The sequence below is a fragment of the Suricata suricatta genome, chromosome 6, assembly GCF_006229205.1.
Source record: "Suricata suricatta isolate VVHF042 chromosome 6, meerkat_22Aug2017_6uvM2_HiC, whole genome shotgun sequence".
NCBI lineage: Eukaryota > Metazoa > Chordata > Mammalia > Carnivora > Herpestidae > Suricata > Suricata suricatta.
Window position 1 is genome coordinate 107015021 of NC_043705.1, and position 20305 is coordinate 107035325.

At 55.5% G+C, this 20305-nt stretch overlaps 1 protein-coding gene across 9 annotated transcripts in view; it reads right to left on the minus strand.

Moving 5' to 3' along the window:
- TCOF1 (treacle ribosome biogenesis factor 1) overlaps nucleotides 1-20305 on the minus strand; it is a 36504-nt gene that overhangs the window by 731 nt on the left and 15468 nt on the right. For 4 of the 9 annotated variants that reach the window (XM_029943053.1, XM_029943051.1, XM_029943046.1 and 1 more), the window contains 14 exons: nucleotides 15806-15931; nucleotides 15453-15632; nucleotides 15167-15373; nucleotides 14864-15004; nucleotides 12371-12481; nucleotides 8278-8440; nucleotides 7050-7183; nucleotides 5643-5756; nucleotides 5064-5313; nucleotides 4461-4546; nucleotides 3772-3952; nucleotides 1593-2135; nucleotides 1173-1270; nucleotides 431-474 (listed from right to left, as the gene is read on the minus strand). In XM_029943053.1, coding sequence (XP_029798913.1) covers nucleotides 448-474; nucleotides 1173-1270; nucleotides 1593-2135; nucleotides 3772-3952; nucleotides 4461-4546; nucleotides 5064-5313; nucleotides 5643-5756; nucleotides 7050-7183; nucleotides 8278-8440; nucleotides 12371-12481; nucleotides 14864-15004; nucleotides 15167-15373; nucleotides 15453-15632; nucleotides 15806-15931 — 2361 coding nt within the window. In that variant the 3' untranslated portion in view covers nucleotides 431-447. The remainder of the gene's footprint in view (nucleotides 1-430; nucleotides 475-1172; nucleotides 1271-1592; nucleotides 2136-3771; nucleotides 3953-4460; nucleotides 4547-5063; nucleotides 5314-5642; nucleotides 5757-7049; nucleotides 7184-8277; nucleotides 8441-12370; nucleotides 12482-14863; nucleotides 15005-15166; nucleotides 15374-15452; nucleotides 15633-15805; nucleotides 15932-20305) is intronic. The other 5 variants (XM_029943047.1, XM_029943048.1, XM_029943050.1 and 2 more) reach the window with 5 other exon arrangements.

The window sequence follows — 20305 nt, forward strand, 5'->3', positions numbered from 1 at the left end:
TCTCCCAGCGCCCCGAAAGCACAGGTCCACTGGAACGGCTTGTCCTGAGGAACCCGTCCCCCTCTCCGCCAGACAACGGCCTCAAGTTTCAAAAATCACAAGGAAAAGGAACCGGACCGTGGTGGGGAGAGCCCAAGCTGTATGCAGCCTCGAGCCTCCTCGTCACAGACAGAGAGGCACCATCCCAGCGCCCACTGTGTCCGTCACTGCCATTACTGTTCTGGACCCTTGTGATTCTGCAGCTCTGACTTCTGGCATTTCCTCATTGGTCCCAGTGACCTTGAGAGACAGAACCATTTTCTCCAGCCCGCCTGCCCAGCCCCCTGTGACTGCACCAGATGCCAGAGCTGCCCTACCCGCCCCCACCCCCATGTCCCCCCGTCACTGGGGAGGGGAGGTCAGCAGGGATCCCCGGGGCTGGGAGGTGTACCTGTCTTCTTGTGCCCTTCAGACAGTCTGCTCTGCTGTCTTCTTCTGTTAGGGAGAGAAGGGGGTGGGGAGCATGAACCTTGAAGCATCTCCCCCACCATGCTGCCCCCACCAGGAGTGATAGGATGGTTCCCTCCTGAGGATTCGTGGATCCCCCAGAACAGAGAGGGGTCCCCAAGGGCAAGGATGGGGCCTCGGTGGCCCAGGAGGGAGCCCAGGTCTCTGAGTAACAGATGCGTGGCTTGTCTGAACAAAGCTGAAGCCCCACTGGCTGCGGTGAGCACTGCACCCGTGTAAGGTGTGGGGTGCCCCCACCCCCAGCCCACTTCGGGTGATCAGCCTTTGGAACCCTTCATCCTGTGGTGGGGACACCCTGCGAGCTGGGGTGCACACATCCCGCGGAAGGTTTCCTCTCACCTCAGCCTAGCTGGCTGGCCTCCACCTCCCGGGGGCTCGCCTTCCTTCACCCACCCAGACCACACGTCTACCTCACAGACCCCACCGATGAGACAGTCACTCCCAGGGCTTCTGCACGCACAGACCTTGTCCCTCCTCCAGTGGCACCTGCCTCCCCCTGGTCTCCAGTGTGTCACAACTCCAAGCCTCCAACCCCTGTACCCCGACCAGGTCTGGGTCACCCCACCCGCACTCTGACATGCACAGGATGGGGCTGGTCACATGCACCCTGGGGACTGGGTCTGGATCCTTTTTCTGGCCAGAGATCCCTGAGGAACTCCCGCTACCTTTTTCTTCTTTTTCTTCTGGAATGGGGAGTCAGGGTCTTTGGTTGAGGCCTTTTTTGCTTTCTTCTTCTTTTCCTTTTTTTCCTTGTCTTTTTTTTCTGAGGAAAGAAAGTAAACCTCTTAAGGAACAGAAGCGTGGGGGTCAGTATGCAGACAGGGCAGGACTCCAGGACCCTAGAGCCACTCCTGACGCCAGGTCCCCACTCTTCGGGGGACCATCTGAACACAGGCCCACAGGCCTCGGGGACCGCCTCAGGATTTCCGCCCCAACCCCAGCCCCCCGGACTATTTTGTTTTAACGTCTTAAAACTTCCACGCATTTATTTTACAAAGTTACCTTCTACCTAGAAATGGGAACGTCCCCCCATACCCTGCGGCTTTCAGCAGGGAGCGTGCCCCTGGCTGCAGCCCCCCACTTACTCTTGTCAGATTTCTTCTTCTCTTTCTTGCTCTTTGGGTTGCCCTGGTCTCCACCTTCCAGTGTCCCTGGCTCACCTTCTGGCTTCTCCTTTGCCCCTTGGGGGCCAGAAGACTCTTTTTCCTTCTTTTCCGTGAGGTCACCACTCGCCCCGGCTCTCTTGGATTTCCCCTTAGGAGTCCCGGAGGCCTTTTCTGGTGAGACCGCACCCTCCCCGCCTCCCACAGCCACCGGCTGCTTCTTCTTCTTGCTCTTGCGGGCCCTGGCGGCCGTCTGGTCCCCCGACAGCTTCCGCTTGCGGCCCCCCCGGGCCTTCTTGCCGCTCTCCTTGGCGGCATCCGAGGCCTTCTTCCTTTCCTGCTCCAGCAGCTCCGTCAGGACCTTGACCACGGAGGCCTGGAGCTGGGCCTCGTTCAGGGGCCACGGCTCGTTCAGGAGGCGCCGGCTGATGTCACTCTGCAGCGCCAGCGCGGAGGCTTGGGGGCTCCCCGCCGCCTTCTTGGGCTTCCGGACCTTCTGAGGCGTGGCACTAGCCTCTCTTCTGCCTGTGGAGACAGGACATGGGGTCGTGGGTCAGGGAGAGTCACCTAACAGACTCACTGCGTAAGAGGCCAAGGGTCTCGGGACACAGTCGACCTCCCCTGATGGCACAGATGGGAAGAGGGCAGCCCAGTGCTCACTCTGCCCCAGCACGGTCTCCTGTCTCACACCTTTCCAGCAGCTTCTCACTTAACTCTTTACTTTTTTACTTTTTAAAACTTAGCTCTTTTGTCTCCTCACAGTGAAAACTCCAGTCAGGTTGGGGGTGGGACAAGATTCCAGGACGTTAAGGAAGGGGCCTGAATCTATCAACAAAATGAAAGGTCAGACAGGAGGGAGACTGTGTTGTCCAGTCGGAAGCAGAGCTGGGAGGCAAGAGACTCGGAGGCCAGGTCTGCCTGCCACCGGCCGGCTGTGGGACCACGCTCCTCCCAGGGTCTCATCTCCCTGCTCGTACACTAAGAGCTCGGACGAACAACGAGGGCCTGTTCTGGGTCACAGCCTCACGATGAAGCTGGTCAGGGGACAAGGCAGCCTGGGGGGGGGGACGGGCATGCTGTACATGCACGTGGCGGCTGACTAAGCAGGTTTGCTGCCTGCCAGAGTGACTTCTGGTACAGCCTTTGTTTAGAATTTTCCACGCCTCTGCTCTCCTTTGGTAATTGTGTGCTGACTACACGTGTGAAAGAAACCTTCCACAGCCCCCTCTAAAATATCTCCCTGTCGCACCCGCCTCTCACAGAGAATGCTGGGGAAGAAAGTGAGCAATGACTCCTCTGCTGACCCGGCACCGGCGAGCTGCAGCTCGAGCCAAGGGTGGGGTGCTCGTGGGAGCCGACATCAGCAGGGTCCCCGGGCTGCCCCTAACTGCCCAGGAGACTTGGCAGGTCTCCGCTCCGTTCTGGGCCTCACAGGCACACGACCGCCTCCACGCTGGACGCTGGAAGGTGCCCAGGAGCTCAGCCGGGCTCCACATCACGAGGCTAGGGGCCATTCCCTGTAAGTGCATCAGGCCCCGGGTACAAGATCCGGAGCGGCTCTGGCCCCAGGGCTGTGCTGGCCGAGGGGGATAGACACAGTGGGGGGGGTCCCAGGACAGAGGGAGGAGAATAAAGCTGAGGATGGGCGAGATTTTGCTGGCAACCTCCTCCTCCAGAAGCCCACTTCACTGCTTCCTGTGTAATGCCCTAGAACACCATAGCTGGGGACGGAATCCCTAGAGCTGTCCTGGGGCGTGCCCGTCTGAGATGCCTGTCCCTGAACACTCTGGCCGGGTGATCTCAGCACTCCGATCTGCCCCAGCACCACGTGACTGTTTTCGGGATGTGCCGTGCCTTGACACGAGATGGATCTACCCTGCCCTGTACTGTTAAGACACAGGGGCCTGGAGAATCAGGGTCTTGTTGGAGGCTTTACAAGTCACCAGGGGTCTCTGCCACATGCCAACGTCGTCTCCAAATATGGCTCCTGCAGAGCCTACGGGCCAGACACCTGGGTGCCGGCGCCCCAGGCCCTGCTTGGAAAGGCCCTGGTGACACACAGAACCATATCGGTGGGACTATTCCTCAGGGAGGGAAAGAAGGGGTCCGCTGCCTTGTCCCACTATGTCCCACCGTGTCTTTCCTGTGGCCCTTGACTCACTTGTTTTAGGGGATACGGTGCCTGCTACATGCTGGGGCTCCACTTCCTGCTTGCCGTCTGGGGCATCTTTGGTGGCAGGAGTAGAGGAATCCGAGGGGTCGAGAGCTGGCCTGGGAGTGGCCTTTGATGCCTGGGAATTAGCCAGAGGTGGCCCGGAAGTCACGTAACCTGAGAGGAGAGACTGAAGAAACCCACTGTGACCGGGGCTGGAACCCTGCCCCACCCAGCCTCGGAGGGCAGGGCCTGCCAGGAGCCCCTGAGCGGGGAGCCCCCAAGGCCAGGCCGCCCTGCTGGGGTGGTGGGCACATCGTCCGTTGTATGGACCTCCTGCATTATTTTAATTAGTATGTATTTTTGTCAGGCACATTTAAAAAGACAATTTCTTACAGCTAAGGCGAATGGGAATGGAAAATCACTAGTACTTACCGGGTACAGAAGATAACCTTAAAGAAATCCCAACTGTTACAAAATAGCTCTCTTTCCGGGACTCATCTAAAATCAAGGCAAGCCCTTTTTACAGCCTCTGAGTCCACTATTCCCGCCTCAGGCTGAAATGGAGCCTCAGGGGAGGAGACGGCCCAGGCCCTGCCGTGGGTGATAGTGGGGCTAGTGCCTTACAGGCATCAGGTGGCCTTGAGCTCCCGCCCCAGGGCCCCCCCCGCAGGGCCAGCCCTCTCCCTGGCAGTTACCTGAGAGGGCGCCACCACCTCATCCTCACTGGACTCTGCCGTGGTCTCCTCCACCAAGGTCTCCACTGTGGAGGGGGCCGGACCTACTGGAGGAGCACAGGCACCCTGTTGGGAGGCCGGCTGCGTGGTGGGGCAGAGCCCTCCGGGAGGCCCGGGGAAGGCCTGAGCTTGCCACCTGTCCCCCCTGCTCCCACTCAAGGCTTTACCTGCTCCTATGACTCTCTTCCCAGGTCAACAGCTGTTTGCAGCCTTCTAAGCAAGACATGTGAATGCCAGAACCTTCTGTTCTAATTCCTGAGGCCCTACTTATGCTTCTCTGCTTTTCTAGGGGTGGGGAATGGGGCACGACCCTAGAATTTTGGGGGATCAGTTATGAAGCTAATACCAAAAAGCTTGGAGTGGTCAAACAGCGGAGTTTGCTATCGCTTGGACCAATCTCTGCATGTGGTTGTACAGGTGGGGAAACTGAGGCCCAGCATGGGATGACTAGGCCCAGGCAGCAGAAAAAGTGAAGGTTCAGAGCACACGCCTGCACCCAAGGCTCCCCCAGGCCATTATTCCCCTCTCTGGGCCTGCCTCGCCTTCTCCTCTGGGGACCCTCACCCAGTCTGTGGGCCGAGGGGACCGTCCGGGGCCCGTTGGCATCCTCCTCACTCCCCGAAGAGCTGCCGCTGCTGTCCTCACTGCCGTCAGAGGTCTCGGAGGCCTCGGCCCTGCGGCGTGCTACAGGAGTGCCCGTGGCCTGCTGGGCTGCAGGAGCCTCAGGTTTTCTGAGCTTGTTGGTCACTTTGGCCGGCACGGGGGCTTTCTGGGGACTCCTCATCACAGGGAGTGTTCCCAGAGCACTGTCAACCTAATTTGGTGAAAAAGGAGAGTGGAGGGAAAGATGAAGGGAGATGAATGTTGGTGCCTCCTCGACACCCAGCTCCCCCAGGGTGAGGCAGCTGTTCGCGGCTCTGCGCCCAGGCCTCAGCCCTCCCACGAATGCTCAGACCAGGCAGCAGGGACTGGGGGGCATGGGGAGGAGGGAGACGAGTGTACATGTTACAGTCACAGGGCAGGTAAATGCTGGCCCTGGGACTTGGGCCCCTACCTGGGCCCTCCCTTCTACGCTGTAATCGTTCATCACTGTCCACTCCAGGGCAGAGCCTGGCCCCACCACCACCCGGCTCCTCAGCTCACCCCACTTGAAGACGGGGTCCTGGCAGCAGGAGGCTGGGCCTCACTGGCTTTCTGGGCAAGGACCTTCAGGGTGGCCTGGGTCAGCGGGAGGTGAGCAGGGTTCCTCTTTGTCACCTGTGGATAGCCACAGGCAGCCCTGAGACTCCCAAGTTCTCAGGATGCCATCCAGGCTGCGCCCTGGTCAGATACAGGCTGGCACATGAGGTGACCCATATCTGCACAAGGAGCCTTGGGGCTGGAGTGGGGGATGGAGGGACAGTCAAAGGGCAATGCCACCACGTGGGCAGAAAATGGGGCCACACTTCAGGTTACAAGCGAATCATATCGTTCTCAGAGGATCCAAAGACTTCTAGCCCAGGGGGCGGAAGTAGCTGGGGCCCTACCCAAGGCCCCCCAACCCAGTCTGAAGCCAAGGGACAGCTCTCTAGCCGGGTGGCTGCAACAGCCTCCTCAAAGCTCTCCCCGGTGTCTGCCGCCCCTGCTTCCCACGTCCGTCAGCAGTCAGGGAGAGAGAACTGGAAGAGGGCTGGGCAGGGCCCCTCTCATCCCGCAAGCGCTTCCCTGGATGGAGAACTCCCTGGCTCGCCTGCTCCTCTGGCCTCGATGTCACCCCTTTGGGGAGGCCAGTCCCTGCCAATCCTTCCTCAAGCGGCCCATCCCGTTATTTTCTAGTTTACACTCTTCCCTCCAGCAACCACCAGTCAGTGAGTACTATATATTCTGGCTTCCTCGTTTAAAGGCCTGTGAGATAGGGACGCTCACTCCCTGTCTTCCTGCCGCATTTCAGTGCCTGGCACCATCTGCTGGCCGGATGGCTGAACGGATGTAGGCTGCTGGGTGCGGTGACTGCAGTCCAGCTACCCAGCCGGCACCTATGCTCCCTCCTCCCTCTCAGAAGAAAAGGAGGCACAACGGGACAGAAAAACTAGGAGCAACGGACTGGGAGCGAGGAGACCTGGGTTTGGGCCCTGCATAATCCTGGACACATCACAACGGTCTCGTGGAAGGGCAGCGCTCAGCTCTGTTGTTTGAACAGTGAGCTCTGCTCAGGCTTTTAGATTTAGGCAAAGACCTAACAGAAACGCACCGAAAACGGTGAGGGCTGGGAGGTCACTATTCTCCATGCTACAAAAGTGCAAGATCTGTCCCCGGCAATTCCAAACTGGGAGGGAAAAAGGAACCAAAAGCACAACCACACTGGAACGGCTGCCGACGGCGCATGGTGCAGCGCCAGCCGGGCCCGGACACCACGCTTGGGACTCTGCTTCCTCCGAGCTCAAAGGTATCTGGGCACCTGGTCAGGGCGGGGGGCGGACAAGACCAGTGGCATGCCAGCCAGCTGCACAAGGGGGTGCCGGGAGGGCAGGGGGCCCTCACAGCCCTCCCTCTCCTTTGCCTGCCAAGTACCTGAGCGACCGGTGCCTCCCGTTTCTTGCCTTCGGACACCCGGCTGGACTCCTCGCTGCTGCTGGCCCCAACGGTGCCAGCCCTGCCTGCGGGCCTCGGGTGGGCCGTGAGCACGGTCACGTTTGTTCTCGTGGCTGAGACGGAGCAGGACGGGGCCCGAGTCAGTATCAGCCCTTCCTGGGACCTGGCCCCTGCGCTGTGGCAGTGACCCCAGGATCTCTCCTTGCTCCCACCTCCTCCTGTCCTCGATGATGCCTCCCTCAGCTGGCCAGGCCACTGCTTTGAGTACCGGTGGGGAGCACGGGTATGAAACAGGACTCTGCATTTAGAAGGGTCTTCAGGAGAAGATCCAGGTCACTTGCAAAGGCTCCGCTACACGTGCTCACTGTAGCACCGTTTGTCCTGGCCCCGGATCCCCCAGACAAAACCCGTACCTTTCTCTAGTTCGGCCCTGCCTACGGAAACTAGGCTAAGTCCACCCAAAGGACTGCTCTGTGGCTAGCGGGTACCACGTGGTAAATGCGTAATGTCACACTATGTCAAGTAAAAATTACTGAGTGTAACGTACAGTATGAGCTCACTAAGAACACATACGCAGCTTAAGTTTTTATGAAGTCAACAGCTATAAAGCATCAATAATTATTCCAGATAGTGGGATCACATGGACACTTTTTCTTTTGTGCTCTGTGTTTAACGTGCCTGCCAAGACTAGGTATGCTCCTTCTCCTCACAGGCAGTGTCACGGTATGAAGCGTCTTCCTGATGTCGTTGGTCATACCTCAGGCTCCGAAGTAAAAGAAACTGCAGCTAGGGCACGGCACTGTCTCCCGCTGACAGATGGAATCCTTGCCTACAACGTCCGCCTTGGGACTACCTAAGCCTGCTTACATGCCAGCAAACAGGAGGCTCACTACCGTTCTCCCTGTTCAGGCCATCAGTCACTACAAGGCTCTTCTGAGATTATGCAGAAATTTGTTCTGCGGCTTCCTCCCCTTGGAGCCAGCACAGAACTCATGGTAAGAACTCCTCCAGAGACGACGTCGGAGCCAAACCCCTCCTGACCAGAATGCTGTGTGACCCAGCACCCTCTCCCCGTTGGGCTTCGATGGGGTCTGTGCGCGTGCGGGCTGGCGCACCCGTGCGTGCCTATGTACGCCCTGGCGGCCCCTCCAGGTGAGCCTGGCAGGAGCGTAAGGGGCCAGCCCTGCGTCACAGGCCCTGTGCTCACCGGGAGAGGAGCACTGCGTAGCAGGGATCACATCCTCGTCCTCGCTCTCAGAGGAGGAGCTCCTGGCCGTGCTCTCGGAGGCCCGGGCCTTCCTCGGGGTGTCTGCAGCTGGGCCAGCTGGACTACGATTAGGGTCGACAAAAATCAGAGGGGGTTTAATCACCTTGAAAAACAAAAACAAAAACATACCCCCCGAGTGATTAAAGGCTTGGCCAGGCAAAGGGGAAGTTGGGTAGGGGGTTTACAAGACAAGGGGTCCTGAGAGCTCAGGGCCGCTGGGCAGGCAGAGGCTACTACAGCTTCCCAGGGCGCTCCTGTGCCCGTGTACCTGCTAAGACCTGCATGGTACCTCATGGCTCAATAGGAGCCCATCTGACCCTCACAGGAACCCCTAAGGTCAGCAGTAGGGGCTCCCTTGTACAGGGGGGGAAAACTCAAATCCAGAGAGGGGTAAAGAATTGCCCAAGGACACACAGCTAACTGAAACACTGCCAGGGCCAGACATTTGCCTATAGGGTGCTTGCTCTAAGCACCATGCCCCTCGACTGCCCAGTCATAACAGGCGATTCACCTGAGGAGTGGGACGTAATCCAGCTGTCCCCAACCCAGAGACTCTGAGGCAGCCTCCTGAGATGTGGCCCCGGGTGCCACGGCCCAGCTACACTGAGCCAAATAAACTGCACAGGGTAAAAAACCCAACACATTAAGACCTAAGGGACTCAATGTAGCATGTGGCCCTTGTGTGAATTCTTACTTGGACACACCACATGTAAAGAACATTAGATAATCCGGGAAATGGAGACACTGACTTCGCAGGTGAGTTTCTCAGGGGTGACAGTGTATGGTGGCTGTCCTTTAAAAGAAGGAACCTGGGATAGTGGGGAAGGAGCGGAGGGTTTGTGTGAAGCGAGCCTGGTCACGACTGCAGACCCGCTGAGGCTGGGGAAGACACGCGGGGGTTCTCTGGCACTGTTCTATCTTTGGGCAGGCTTTACATCTTCCAGTGAGACGGCAAGAGACAGAGAAAGTGGCAGCTCCTAGGGATCCCGCGGACCAGGCTGGGCCACAGCTCTAGTGGGTGTGCCCACTGCTCACATGGGCACTTCGCACGCATCGAGCCAGGGAGCCAGACAAGCCTACCCTCCGCCCTCAGGGCAGACTCGGTCTGAGTTCCAGTCCTCATCTGGCCTGGGAGGAAACACAGGAAGCAGGTGCAGCAGCAGGAAGCTTGCCCAGGGAGCTGGTTTTGCCCACCACACCAAACTGCCTTCCTCCTGGGCCCAGGGGGCAGTGGGAGAGGCACCGTGAAAAGCAAAGCATAGGGGTAACCGCCAGAGGGCGGAAGCCTTGCTGGGCTGGGGCCCTTCCTCCCCTTGCCACACAGCCTCCCCCGCAGCTGCTCTGATCTGCGGCTTCCAGAGCCTGCCTTCCCACATGATGAAAGAGAGAAGGATGGAAAGTGGGAGAAGGCTTACAGTTGAGGGAGGGGGGATCTATATATATGTGAGAAGACAGAAGAACAGATTGTCGGGGATGCAGAGAGGCACCGAACCCACCAAGGCAAACAATAGCGTCTGGGATGTTAAAAGCAGCGCAGCAGCAAACGCCACCTCCTCCCCACTCCACCTGCCCACACGGCTCCGGGCTGGGGGCGGTGCACGGGGCCTGGCTCAGAGGGCAGGGACACAAGGGTCCAGGGCTGAGCCTTGGACACGACAGGAGTCCAGTGGCAATGGAGAGTTGAAAAGGTGGGCCATGCAACCCACAGATGGGGGGAAACCCGCCTCTGATCCTACCTCTGCCAGACTTCACCGTGTGGCCCAACCCCTGAGCTCCGTGGGCCTCAGTTTCCCACCTGTTGATAGGGCTATTAGCAATCCCAGCCTGGGCCTGCTCCCCAGAAGGGCTCTGACTTGCTCTGCAAACTGCAAAGCACGGCGCGCAGAGGTGACAGTCAAAGAGACTCACTTGGAGCCGACGCAGCCTGAACGCTGGTCTGGGCCTCCCTATGGGCACGGGGCAGCGAGGGACCAGACGGAATGCGGGCACTCCCATCCCCCTGCAGAACCAAACCTGAGGCTCTTGTCCTGGCAGAGTTCACCGACTGTGCCCTCGCTCCAGCCTGAGGCACAGTGTGGGCAGGGCTGACTGGCTTAAGATGCCAACCCTGGGAATGAGGGACAGAGCCAAGAAGGTACCCGAGAGCCTCTCGGAACTGCCTGGGGCTGGTTACCAGGTCCTGGGCCAGCCCTACTCTAAGGGGCCAGGAAACCCCACTCTCCAGGTCTGAGCCTGAAGAGAGGGCAAGTCGCCTCACTCAGCCAGAGCGGTACTGGAAGTTCGCTTTCCAGGCACCGACCAGGAATTCTTTCCAGGACCAGCCATGCTACGGCTCCCAACTAACGCCCCAGTTTAGTTCCTTACAGGTCTTCTTCTCTGACTCTACCTGGAAGTTTGAGGACAGGGCTTTTGTCTTAATAGTGTACCTGCCCCAGACCCTAGCATACACCCTGGCCTGGGGCTAACGATGCCAGCGCAACAGGGCTGAGCCACAGACTCCCCCCAGAAATTTCTCTCAGAGAAAGAGGCTGGAGACCATCCCTGCAGGTGGGGAGACTGAGGCACAGTGAGCGAGCCTGGGAATGGAGCCACAATTCCCCCTGCCTCCCAGCCTGAAGCTCTGCCCACCACTCTGGCATCGATCCCTTTTCCCCACTGATGGGCTAATAATAAAAACAGAGTGAAACTTTTCGATAGAGAAGTGCTTCACAAATGCATAATCATGATGATAACCATGGTTAGAGCGCTGAGGATGGGGGAGCTAAAAACCCCCCAGTCAGAGGAGGCTGCGGTTTCCCCAGGCTGTGCCATCTCCCCTGAAACCTCCTAGGGAAAAGTGCAAAATGCCAACTTTCGTCCTTCTTTTTTAATAGGGACTCCAGAATCTTCAGGACTAACGTACCAATTAAACGGTTCAGTTTAGGCATGATGTTCACTGTAATTGTGTTACTCCGCCTCCGCGGAGAAGGGCGAGGCGGCCCCCTCCCTCCCAGCTGTCCCATCCCGCTCAGAGAAGGCAGCCTTGTAAGGGCGCTGTGGAGAGCTGGAGGGCAATGCCCGAGCCGCCTTCCTCCTTCCCGGGAGACAGGAGCGTGGAGGCAGTGCTGGGCAGCGGCAGGAGCGTGGACAGCCTGGGTTCGAACGCCAGGTCTGTCCGTTTGTTACTGGCCATGTGATGCTGGGGCGGGTCACTCAACTTCACTGGGCGTCATTCCTTCCTCCTTAAAATGGGAATAAAAGAGAGACCTACCCTCCCAGGGCTGTTGCAGGAAGTAAGCAGAACAATGAAGCACGGTGTTTAGCACTGTGCTTGGCACACGGAGAGTGACGCACAACATTAGATGCAGCCATTCATCATGATTATTATAATTTGTGCTACGGAGAAGAGAAAGGCAGCGGACACCCCGCCCCACCACTAGGGGTGTGCAAGCAGCACGTGACCTCGCTGCCGGGCTGATCGGCGCTATAGTATGTGAGGGAGATGGCTAAGGAGACCCCACTCGTCTGGTCATTGGAGGACTTGTGTCCCCGAGGGGACCTGGCAGAAGCTTCTGGGCACTTGGGGCTAGAGGACAGGGCAATACCATCTGCTAGAAAGGCTGGGGTTCACACATAAGCATGGACACCAGTCTAGCAGACTTAGGAAGGTGGGCCTGGCCCCAACCTTAGGGGTGCAGTCTGGGAGGGCTCAGGGTACAGCAGAACACATGACTGCGTGCCAAAGGGGAGCCAGCGGCCACTCTACCTCTGCCTTGGCTCCTTATGGGTCATGAATGCCCGGGGAATTGACTGTCAACTTACTGGGCCTTGGCTCCCGACACATCAAACAGGCAAAAGCACATGCCCTCCTACCCAAGAGCCCTGATGTTCAATGATGCCCTGCTCCCTCCCGGGGAGGGAACCAGGAATCAGAGGGAAGAGATCAGGAAACTGTGAAGCGCTGTTTAAATGGCAAAGGTTTGCCCTCAGCCCCTCTCCTCCCACCCGAGGCCCACTGCCCCGCCCCAAGCCACCAAGAGAAGGAGGGGCCCACCTGGCTGGCTGGCAGCTCCTCATCACTGCTCTCCGAGGACCCTTCCGCATCATTCTCCGGAGGTGCGGGGGCCAGGGTCTTGCTTCTGGCAGTTTTGGGGCCACCCTCCTTCTGAGGGGACAAGCAGATGGGTAGGGGAGAGGAGGTGTTAGCCGAGAGGGGACACGGGCGGGGAGTCCACAGCCAGTGAGCAATGAGCCTCACACATGCTGGCTGTCCACGAAGGCAGCACGGCCCCTCACTACTGGCACGGGGAGACAGCTGCTGGCTTGGCGTGCCCACAGCCACTGGGACACAGGCTTCCGCTCTGCAAACACCCCTTCCAGAGCTGACTCTGACTTGAAAGGGAAGTGCGAGTCAGCGCCGCTAAGACCCGAGGGCCAGAGTGCTGTGGACTGGGTGTCCGAATGCGGAGACAGCAGCCCAGGAAGAGGCTGCGGAGGTGTGCCCGTGGCCCTGGCACGGCTCCCGTCTGGCTGTAACACCCCCGGTAAAAGCAAAGGCCAGCTAGAACTGTCCCAAGGCTGCCATCTCTGCCTACCAGGCCAGGCATAAGCGAGGGAGGCTGGCTGGGCAGAGGCTGCAGGCAGGGGGCCAGAGGAGCGGGCACTGGTGAAGACCAGCTCCGGCGAGCCCAGGGCAGAGGCCCCTCTTCACTACTCAGCCGAGCCACCAAAGTGGCTGAGCCACCGAGGCTGCCCGAGTCCAGTTTCTCCAGAGCAACTAAAATATCCCGAATTGTGTAATTTCCTAATCTTTAAATGGGTCAGCTCCATACAACACACACAACAGCCATGCCCCCACATCTTCCTTGCTCACAGAACCCCAACTCTGCCCCGCACCAGGCTCTGAGGAGGGCCGCCCCTTCTCCTGGCCAATCACAGGGCAAGACCCTTACAGTGAGCAGGGTTCTTTTTTTTTTTTTTGGTCAGGGGAAACACATGCCCTAGATGTAGACAGGGAGATAAGGGGTAGGGAGGTCAGCTGGGAGCTTCCTAGCTCCTCTAGGGGGTGCTGCAGCCCGGTCCTGACAATGAGGCAGGTGGAGAAAGAAACCGGGGTCACTGATGAGGCTGAGCCGAACGAACCACCATTAGAGCAGCCTTACCCCAAAACTTTGTGCCCAAAACCTATGAGGTAAACAATCCTCTTTAAGCTCTTGCAAGTAGGTTAAAGATTAGGATATCCTGATATAGGAAACCACTTAAAACTTAAAAAAAAACCCCAAAAAACAAAAAAACACCAACCGAAATACTGCATGTCTAAACATGGCCGGACCCTCGTGTCTGAGTCTGGCATTGAGGCCCCCATAAATGGTACTGGTCACGAGCAACTAGAAGTGAATATTGTCTGCTGGCTGGCAGGCCTCCGTGGGGCACACCTGACTTCACATCCCTCCCCTTAGCCGCCCCCAGGCCTCCTGGCCCCCCGAGTGCCTAGCTCCACCTTTTTTGTCTGGTGAGCCCCTGCTCTTCCTTGAGCTCTACCCAATTGTCTCTTCTGGCCTCTTGGAGACCTGTTCTTCCAGTTCCATCAGACAGAGCATTACCAGAAGATTCTGCAATAACACAGTCACTTCATCTTGCCCACTGACTATACGCCCCATTGAGGGCAGGGCCAACATCTTTCATCCCTTTACATCTACCAGCAAGAGAGAGCACTCTGTAGTTGGTCTGACGTGCTGCGGGCAGAAGTCAGTGCTAGGAGGGCTTAACAGACTTCTTGGTGCTTGTTTTACATGTGAAGAAAACAGGACTCTAAGAGAGAAGGGGGCCGGACCCAGCACAGGGATTTCCAGCTTCCCTTAAGAAACAAAGATCTGGGGGCATCTGGCTGGCTCTGTCAGTTAAGCATCTGACTTTGGCTCAGGTCATGATCTCATGGTCCTAAGTTCTTGCCCTGCATCGGGCTCTGTGCTGACAACTCAGAGATTGGAGCCTGCTTCAGATTCTGCATCTCCCTCTCTCTCTGCACCTCCCCTGCTCACACACTCTCTCAAAAATAACATAAAAAGAAATACCATGAAGATCTGGCCACACAAAGGGCATACTTCTACAAGGTCACACTTGGCTGCTTTCTAGATGGGGCACAAGCTCTCCAGTTAGCTCTGGCTGCCACCACCTGCTACGGTCTCTCCTGACTCCAAGGCTCAATGTTGACTACCAGGCCTGTATAAATAATTTCCATCCCATGTCTGAGCCTGAGAAGTCCTGGAGTTTGTCCCCCTGAACTTTTGCAGGACACAGCTGCTCCTGCTGCGTTCTGCAAACATGAGGAAAATCATCCAGAAAAAGCTGGCCCCTCACTCCCTCCCTCTCTCCACTCCCCAGGCCTCACTCCAGATGAGCCCTCCTTGGGGAGACGCACATGCCTACACAAGCGCCCTGGTGAGGGACGGGACTTCCTCCAGCCCCCAGGGGACGCATGGCACCTGCCTCACAGGCTGAGCCTCCTTGGAGGCCAATCCTTCTCTGGATTCCGGGTCTCAGTTACCTTGGCAGGGGTTGCTGTCCTAGCCTTGTGTGGGGCTGGTGTGTCCACTCGTGCCGTGGATGCCTTGGTGGATTTAGAAGAGCCTGTGACGCCTTTCACCAGCGAGGCCTTGGTCTGGGGGGCTTTTACAGCGGGTTTCACCTAGAGAGACATGGAAGATGGCAGCTGGGCTAAGGATCCTGGAGTCACAGCCTCAGTCTTGTCTTCCTTCCTCACCCGGCCCCAAACCCAAGTTCTGAGTGAGAAGGGGGTGGTAGCGGCTCAGAGGCCCGGCGTTATAGCTGCTTCCTCATTAGGCCTCACCTGGGCCGGCGCTGCCTCCGCCGCCACCTCCTCCTCGCTGTCAGACTCCTCCTCACTGCTGCTCTCCGAGTCCTCCTCTGGCTTCCCGGCCTGCACGGCTACAGCTCCAGACTTCCCGGGGGTGACTGCCGCAGCCCCTTTCCTGGCGAGCCCCTTGCCGGGAGCTGAAGCAGTTGTGACCTGGGGGCTCTTCCCTGACGGCTTCGCCTGGAGTGAGAGAAACAGAATCAGGGGAGGGAGCCAAAGGGCCAGCACAGGGCTGCTCTCGGCCCTCCCTGGGCCTCACCTGAGTGGGGGCGTCCCCATCGCTGTCCGACTCCTCCTCGCTGCTCTCTGAGTCCTCCTGTGGGCCCCTGCCTGGCCCTGGCTGCGCTGCTGCGGCCACGGCTTTCCCCACGGCTGGCACAGAGCCCGGGCCCCTCCCTGAGACGGCACTGCTCTGGGGGGCTCTTGCTGTTGGCTTCACCTGAATCGTGAGGAGGCAACAGTATTGGGGAAGGAAGTCGACACCGCAGTCCCATTTAGATTATGCGCCACCCATGGTGTGGCTGTGCAGGGCCCTTGTCCAGGCCGAGGCCACCACTCGGTCCTCCTCGCCACCCGGCTCTGGCCCCTCCTGGGGCTTCTGGTCCCACTTGCCTTGGCCGGGGACTCCTGTCTGGCTGGTGCAGCTGCAGCGGCCGCCTTCCTGGAAGCTGCGGCTGCCCCTTTGGATGAAGCCACTCTGCTGGCTTTGGTCTGCGGGGTTTTCACCGCGGGCTTCACCTGGAAGGAGAAACGAGAAGGCCAGGACAGGCAGGGTGAGATGCAGCAGGGCGATTAGCAAGAACTCAGATTCTGGAGTTGGGTGCCCGAGTTTGGATTCTTGCTCCTCCAGTTAGTGGCTGTGTGAAGTTGGGCAAATCACTGACCTCACTGGGCCTCAGTTTCCTCCTCTGCAAAATGGAGATAACAACAAGGCCCACCCATAGGGTTATTACGATTATTATCAGGATTAAATGAGAGAGTTATAGCATTTAACATGGTGCCTGGCACATAATTAGCACTCACATCAACTCATTATTGTGAGCACTTTTCTTAACGTTAGCTAAGTACAAGCAGGCCTAGAGGAAAGGCGTTTTCCAGGCTCCCTTTCAGCGGCCATGAAGTTAACTTCTGGCTAACAGAATGGACGTTGACTATACAATTTCAATTCCTTACACATGCAGAAAACAAGTACCTTCTTCCTCCCAATTGGAAGGAATGCTGAGGTAATAGCTGGAGCTCAAGCAGCCAGCTTAGTCTACGAGGTAGGAGCCAGGCACTCAGCATGGCAGAGCAAGATAGAAAACCAACGTTGTTTCTTCCATTTCACCTAACCTTAACAGACATCCAAGCAATCCTCAAAAAGACTGTTGGGGTATCCAAACAAACGGACTAGAGAGAGGAGAGCAACAAAGTATAAAATCTTTGGCCGTGAGATTGTTGACAAGAGTGTGAGAACAAACTCTACTGATGTAATGAGGAATTTGGCATCCTGTCTAGGTCCCTGCCTCATTCAGAGATGTCACCTAATCAGTGACATCCCCCACAGCCCAGCTACCCTCATCCACACCCGACCAAGTGAAATTAAGAATCAGGATTTCAAGAAAGAAAACCCTCTGGAGCACAGACTGTGTCTGATAAAGGCCACCGTGCTTATCAGCACAGAAAAGGCATCCTGAGGGGAGTAATGTCTTCTACATACACTGAAGAAAACAAAGGACACCAGGACTAAGTTGACCTAACAAGTCTCAGTAAACTTAAAAGCGCTGACATCATGCCAAATATGTTCTCCAGCCACAGTGGGATTAAATTAGAAATCAACCACAGGAAGAAATCTACACAGTCCCAGATACTCAGAAACTAGCCCACTTCTAAATAACCCATGGGTCAAAGAATAAAAAAGAAAAAAAAAAACCCCAACATTTCAAAAATCCTCGGAAGGAAGTTAATGCAGTCCTTATAGGGAAATTCATTGCATTAAACACTTACACTAGACAAACAAGAGAAGCACCTGGGTGGCATCCAACTCTTAGTCTCTGCTCAGGTCATGATCTCACGTTTTGTGAGATGGGGTCCTGACTAGGGTGTAGGGCTTCATGATGTCAGCCGGGTGGGGAGGGCATGGGGTGTTCCACCAGCCTGCTTAGGATTTTCTCTCCGAACCCCCTGCCCACTCTCTCATGCATTCTCTCAAAATAAATAAATAAACTTAAAAAAAAAAACCCAAGAGCTACAATAAACAATTTAAAATTCCACCTTGGGGTGCCTGGGTGGCTTAGTAAGTTGAGCTTCAGACTTTGGCTAGGTCAGGATCTCACGGTTTCTTGAGTTCAAGCCCCACATCGGGCTCACTGCTGTCAGCACAGAGCCCACTCCAGATCCTCTGTCCCTCGCTTTCTCTGCCCCTCCCCTGCTGTGCACTCTCAGAAATAAATTTACACCTTAAGAAGCTAGAAAGAGAAGAGAAAATTAAACCAGAAGAAGGAATAATTAAGACTAGAGCAATGGGGTTAAGTCCCCAGATTTTCATTTTAGCTCAAGTCATGATCTCACAGTTGTGAGACTGAACCTGTGTCAGGCTTCTCTGCGCTGGGCCTGGAGCCTGCTTAAGACTCTCTCTCTCTCCTCCTTCTGCCCTGCCCCGATGCACAATCACTTTCTCTTTAATTAAAAAAAAAAAAAAAAAAAAGGAACCAAAAGTTGTTTCTTTGAAAAGAACAACAAAATTGATAAGTCTTTAGCTAGGCTGACCAAGAATAAAAAGACACAAATTACTGAAAATTAGGAAGAAGGCAGGACATCACTATAGACCCAAAGGAAATGAGAGAGAATTATAGGGAATACTATGAACAAAGTTATACCACCATATGAAGACACTGGAGATGAAAACACACACATTCCTAGAAAGGCACAAATTATTAACTGTGCACCAAACCACCAGAAGATACAAAACAGAATGGACTCAAGAAGCAAGAAAACCTGAAGAGACTAATAATCAATTTTCAAACTTGATTTAGTAATTAAAAATCTTTGGGGCGCCTGGGTGGCTCCGTCGGTTAAGCTTGAGTTCAAGTCCCACACTAGCCTCACTGCTGTCAGTGCAGATCCCACTTTGGATTCTCTGTCTCCAGCTCTGTCTGCCCCTTCCCCACTTGCACTCTCTAAGAAAAAAAAATCTTCCATACACAAAAAAACACAGGCCTAGATGGCTTTATTGGTGAATTCTATTAAGGAAGAAATTAATACCAATCCAACATAAGGCTTCAGAAAACAAAGGGGAGAAGACCACCCAACTTATTTTACGAGGCCAGTATCACTGTGATCCCAACGCCAGGCTAAGACATCACACGAAAACCCCAGCCTAATAATCCTTACAGATATAGACACAAAAACCTGTAACAAATGATTAGCAAACCAATCCTAACAAGAAAAAGGAGTCTACATCATGACCAAGCGGGATTTGCCAGAAGAACAAAAGATGGATTTAACACCTGAAAATCAACCAAGTGTAATATACTCCATTAATAGAATAAAGGAAAAAACCCACTAAAATCAGTTCAACAGAAAAAAGCATTTGATAAAAATTCAACTAATAAAAACTCTCAACAAATTAGGACTAGAAAAGAACTTGGGGCACTTGGCTGCCTTGGTCGATAAGAGCATGTGACTCTTGACCTTGGGGCTGTGAGTTTGAGCCCCATGTGGGTGTAGAGGTTACTTCAAAATAAAATCTTTAAAGAAAGAAAAGAACGTTCTCCTCCTGATAAAAGGAATCTTTGAAAAATTTAGAGCTATCATCATACTAAACAGTGGAAGACTGAGTGCTATGCCCTAAATTGAAAACAAGGCAAAGGCGTCTGCTCTCACCACTGCTACTCAGCACTGCACTGGAGGTTCTAGCCAGTGCAGGAAGGCAAGAAAGAGAAAGAAAATCATCTAGATTGAAGAGGAAAGAGCAAAACTGTCCTGATTCACACACAGCAAGATCTGTATATAAAAAACCCTAGGGAACCTATAAAAGCCATGAAAATTGATAAGTAAATGTACCGTCATCACAGGATGTAAGACCAACCACACCACAAGGTCGGCTCGCGAAGGCACTCTACCACTCATTCAGCCGTTCCTCACACACTGACTGACCATCTCTCCCGGGCCTCTCACACAAGGCCTCTCTTCATACAGCTTTTCAATCGAGATCAATGGAGAATCATCTCCTTCCTCAGTCTCCGGCACATCTGGTTTCCCAGAACCAATCCTGTCTTTGTTACTTTATTTTGAACCTCACCTCTCATGTGGATGGAGTCCTCTGAGCTGGCTGGGGTTTCCGAGCAGACCAGAGACTACGTGTCTCACTTCTGACCCCAGCTACCCTGAGCAGTGTGGATCCCACTTAGTATGTACAGACAGGATTTTGAAAGCGAGGCCATACAAGTATTATTTTGTTTAATCCTTCTCCTAACCCCACAACAGAGGCTTAATTATCCTTATCCCTTCAGACAAGAGTCTCGTCAGACCCACCGGTCTCACTGAGGGCAATGCAGGCCTCTTGAAGTTAATTAGGCAAGGCACCATCTTCTGACAGGGCATCAGGCTAGAAGGCTGGGCCCCTAGAGAGGGATTAGCCGCTTTAGTTCACACCTTGAGAGGAAGGAAGGCCCCACAGCATAATCAGGCCTGTGGTTGGAGAAGTTCGGGCCAAAACGTAGCAGGAAGAAGCGTAAAAGGCAAAGGCTTTTGAGGGGGACACGCTGGGGCACAGGCCCCGCTGACCCTCATTGGCTGGTTGAGCAGAAGCCAGTCAGCAAACAGCTCTTTTCATTTCCTCCTCCAGAAACCAGAGCAAATGGACATCTGTCTGACGGTACCGGTGGGAGGCTCAGATGGGGAGACGCAGTGAAAACTTTTCAGACACTGGCCTGGAATGTGTGGAAACAGGGTAGGAGCTGCCAGGCTGGGACTCCAGCAGGGCCCAGACACAACTGTCAGATCACAGGGGAAATCACAGGGGCCTGGGTCCCATGAGGCAACAGGGAGAGGGGGGTCAAAAAAAAAAAAATCCCATAGCAAACACGTGCCCTGGTAGAGGGAAAATAGAAATGACTAATTTCTGAGTGG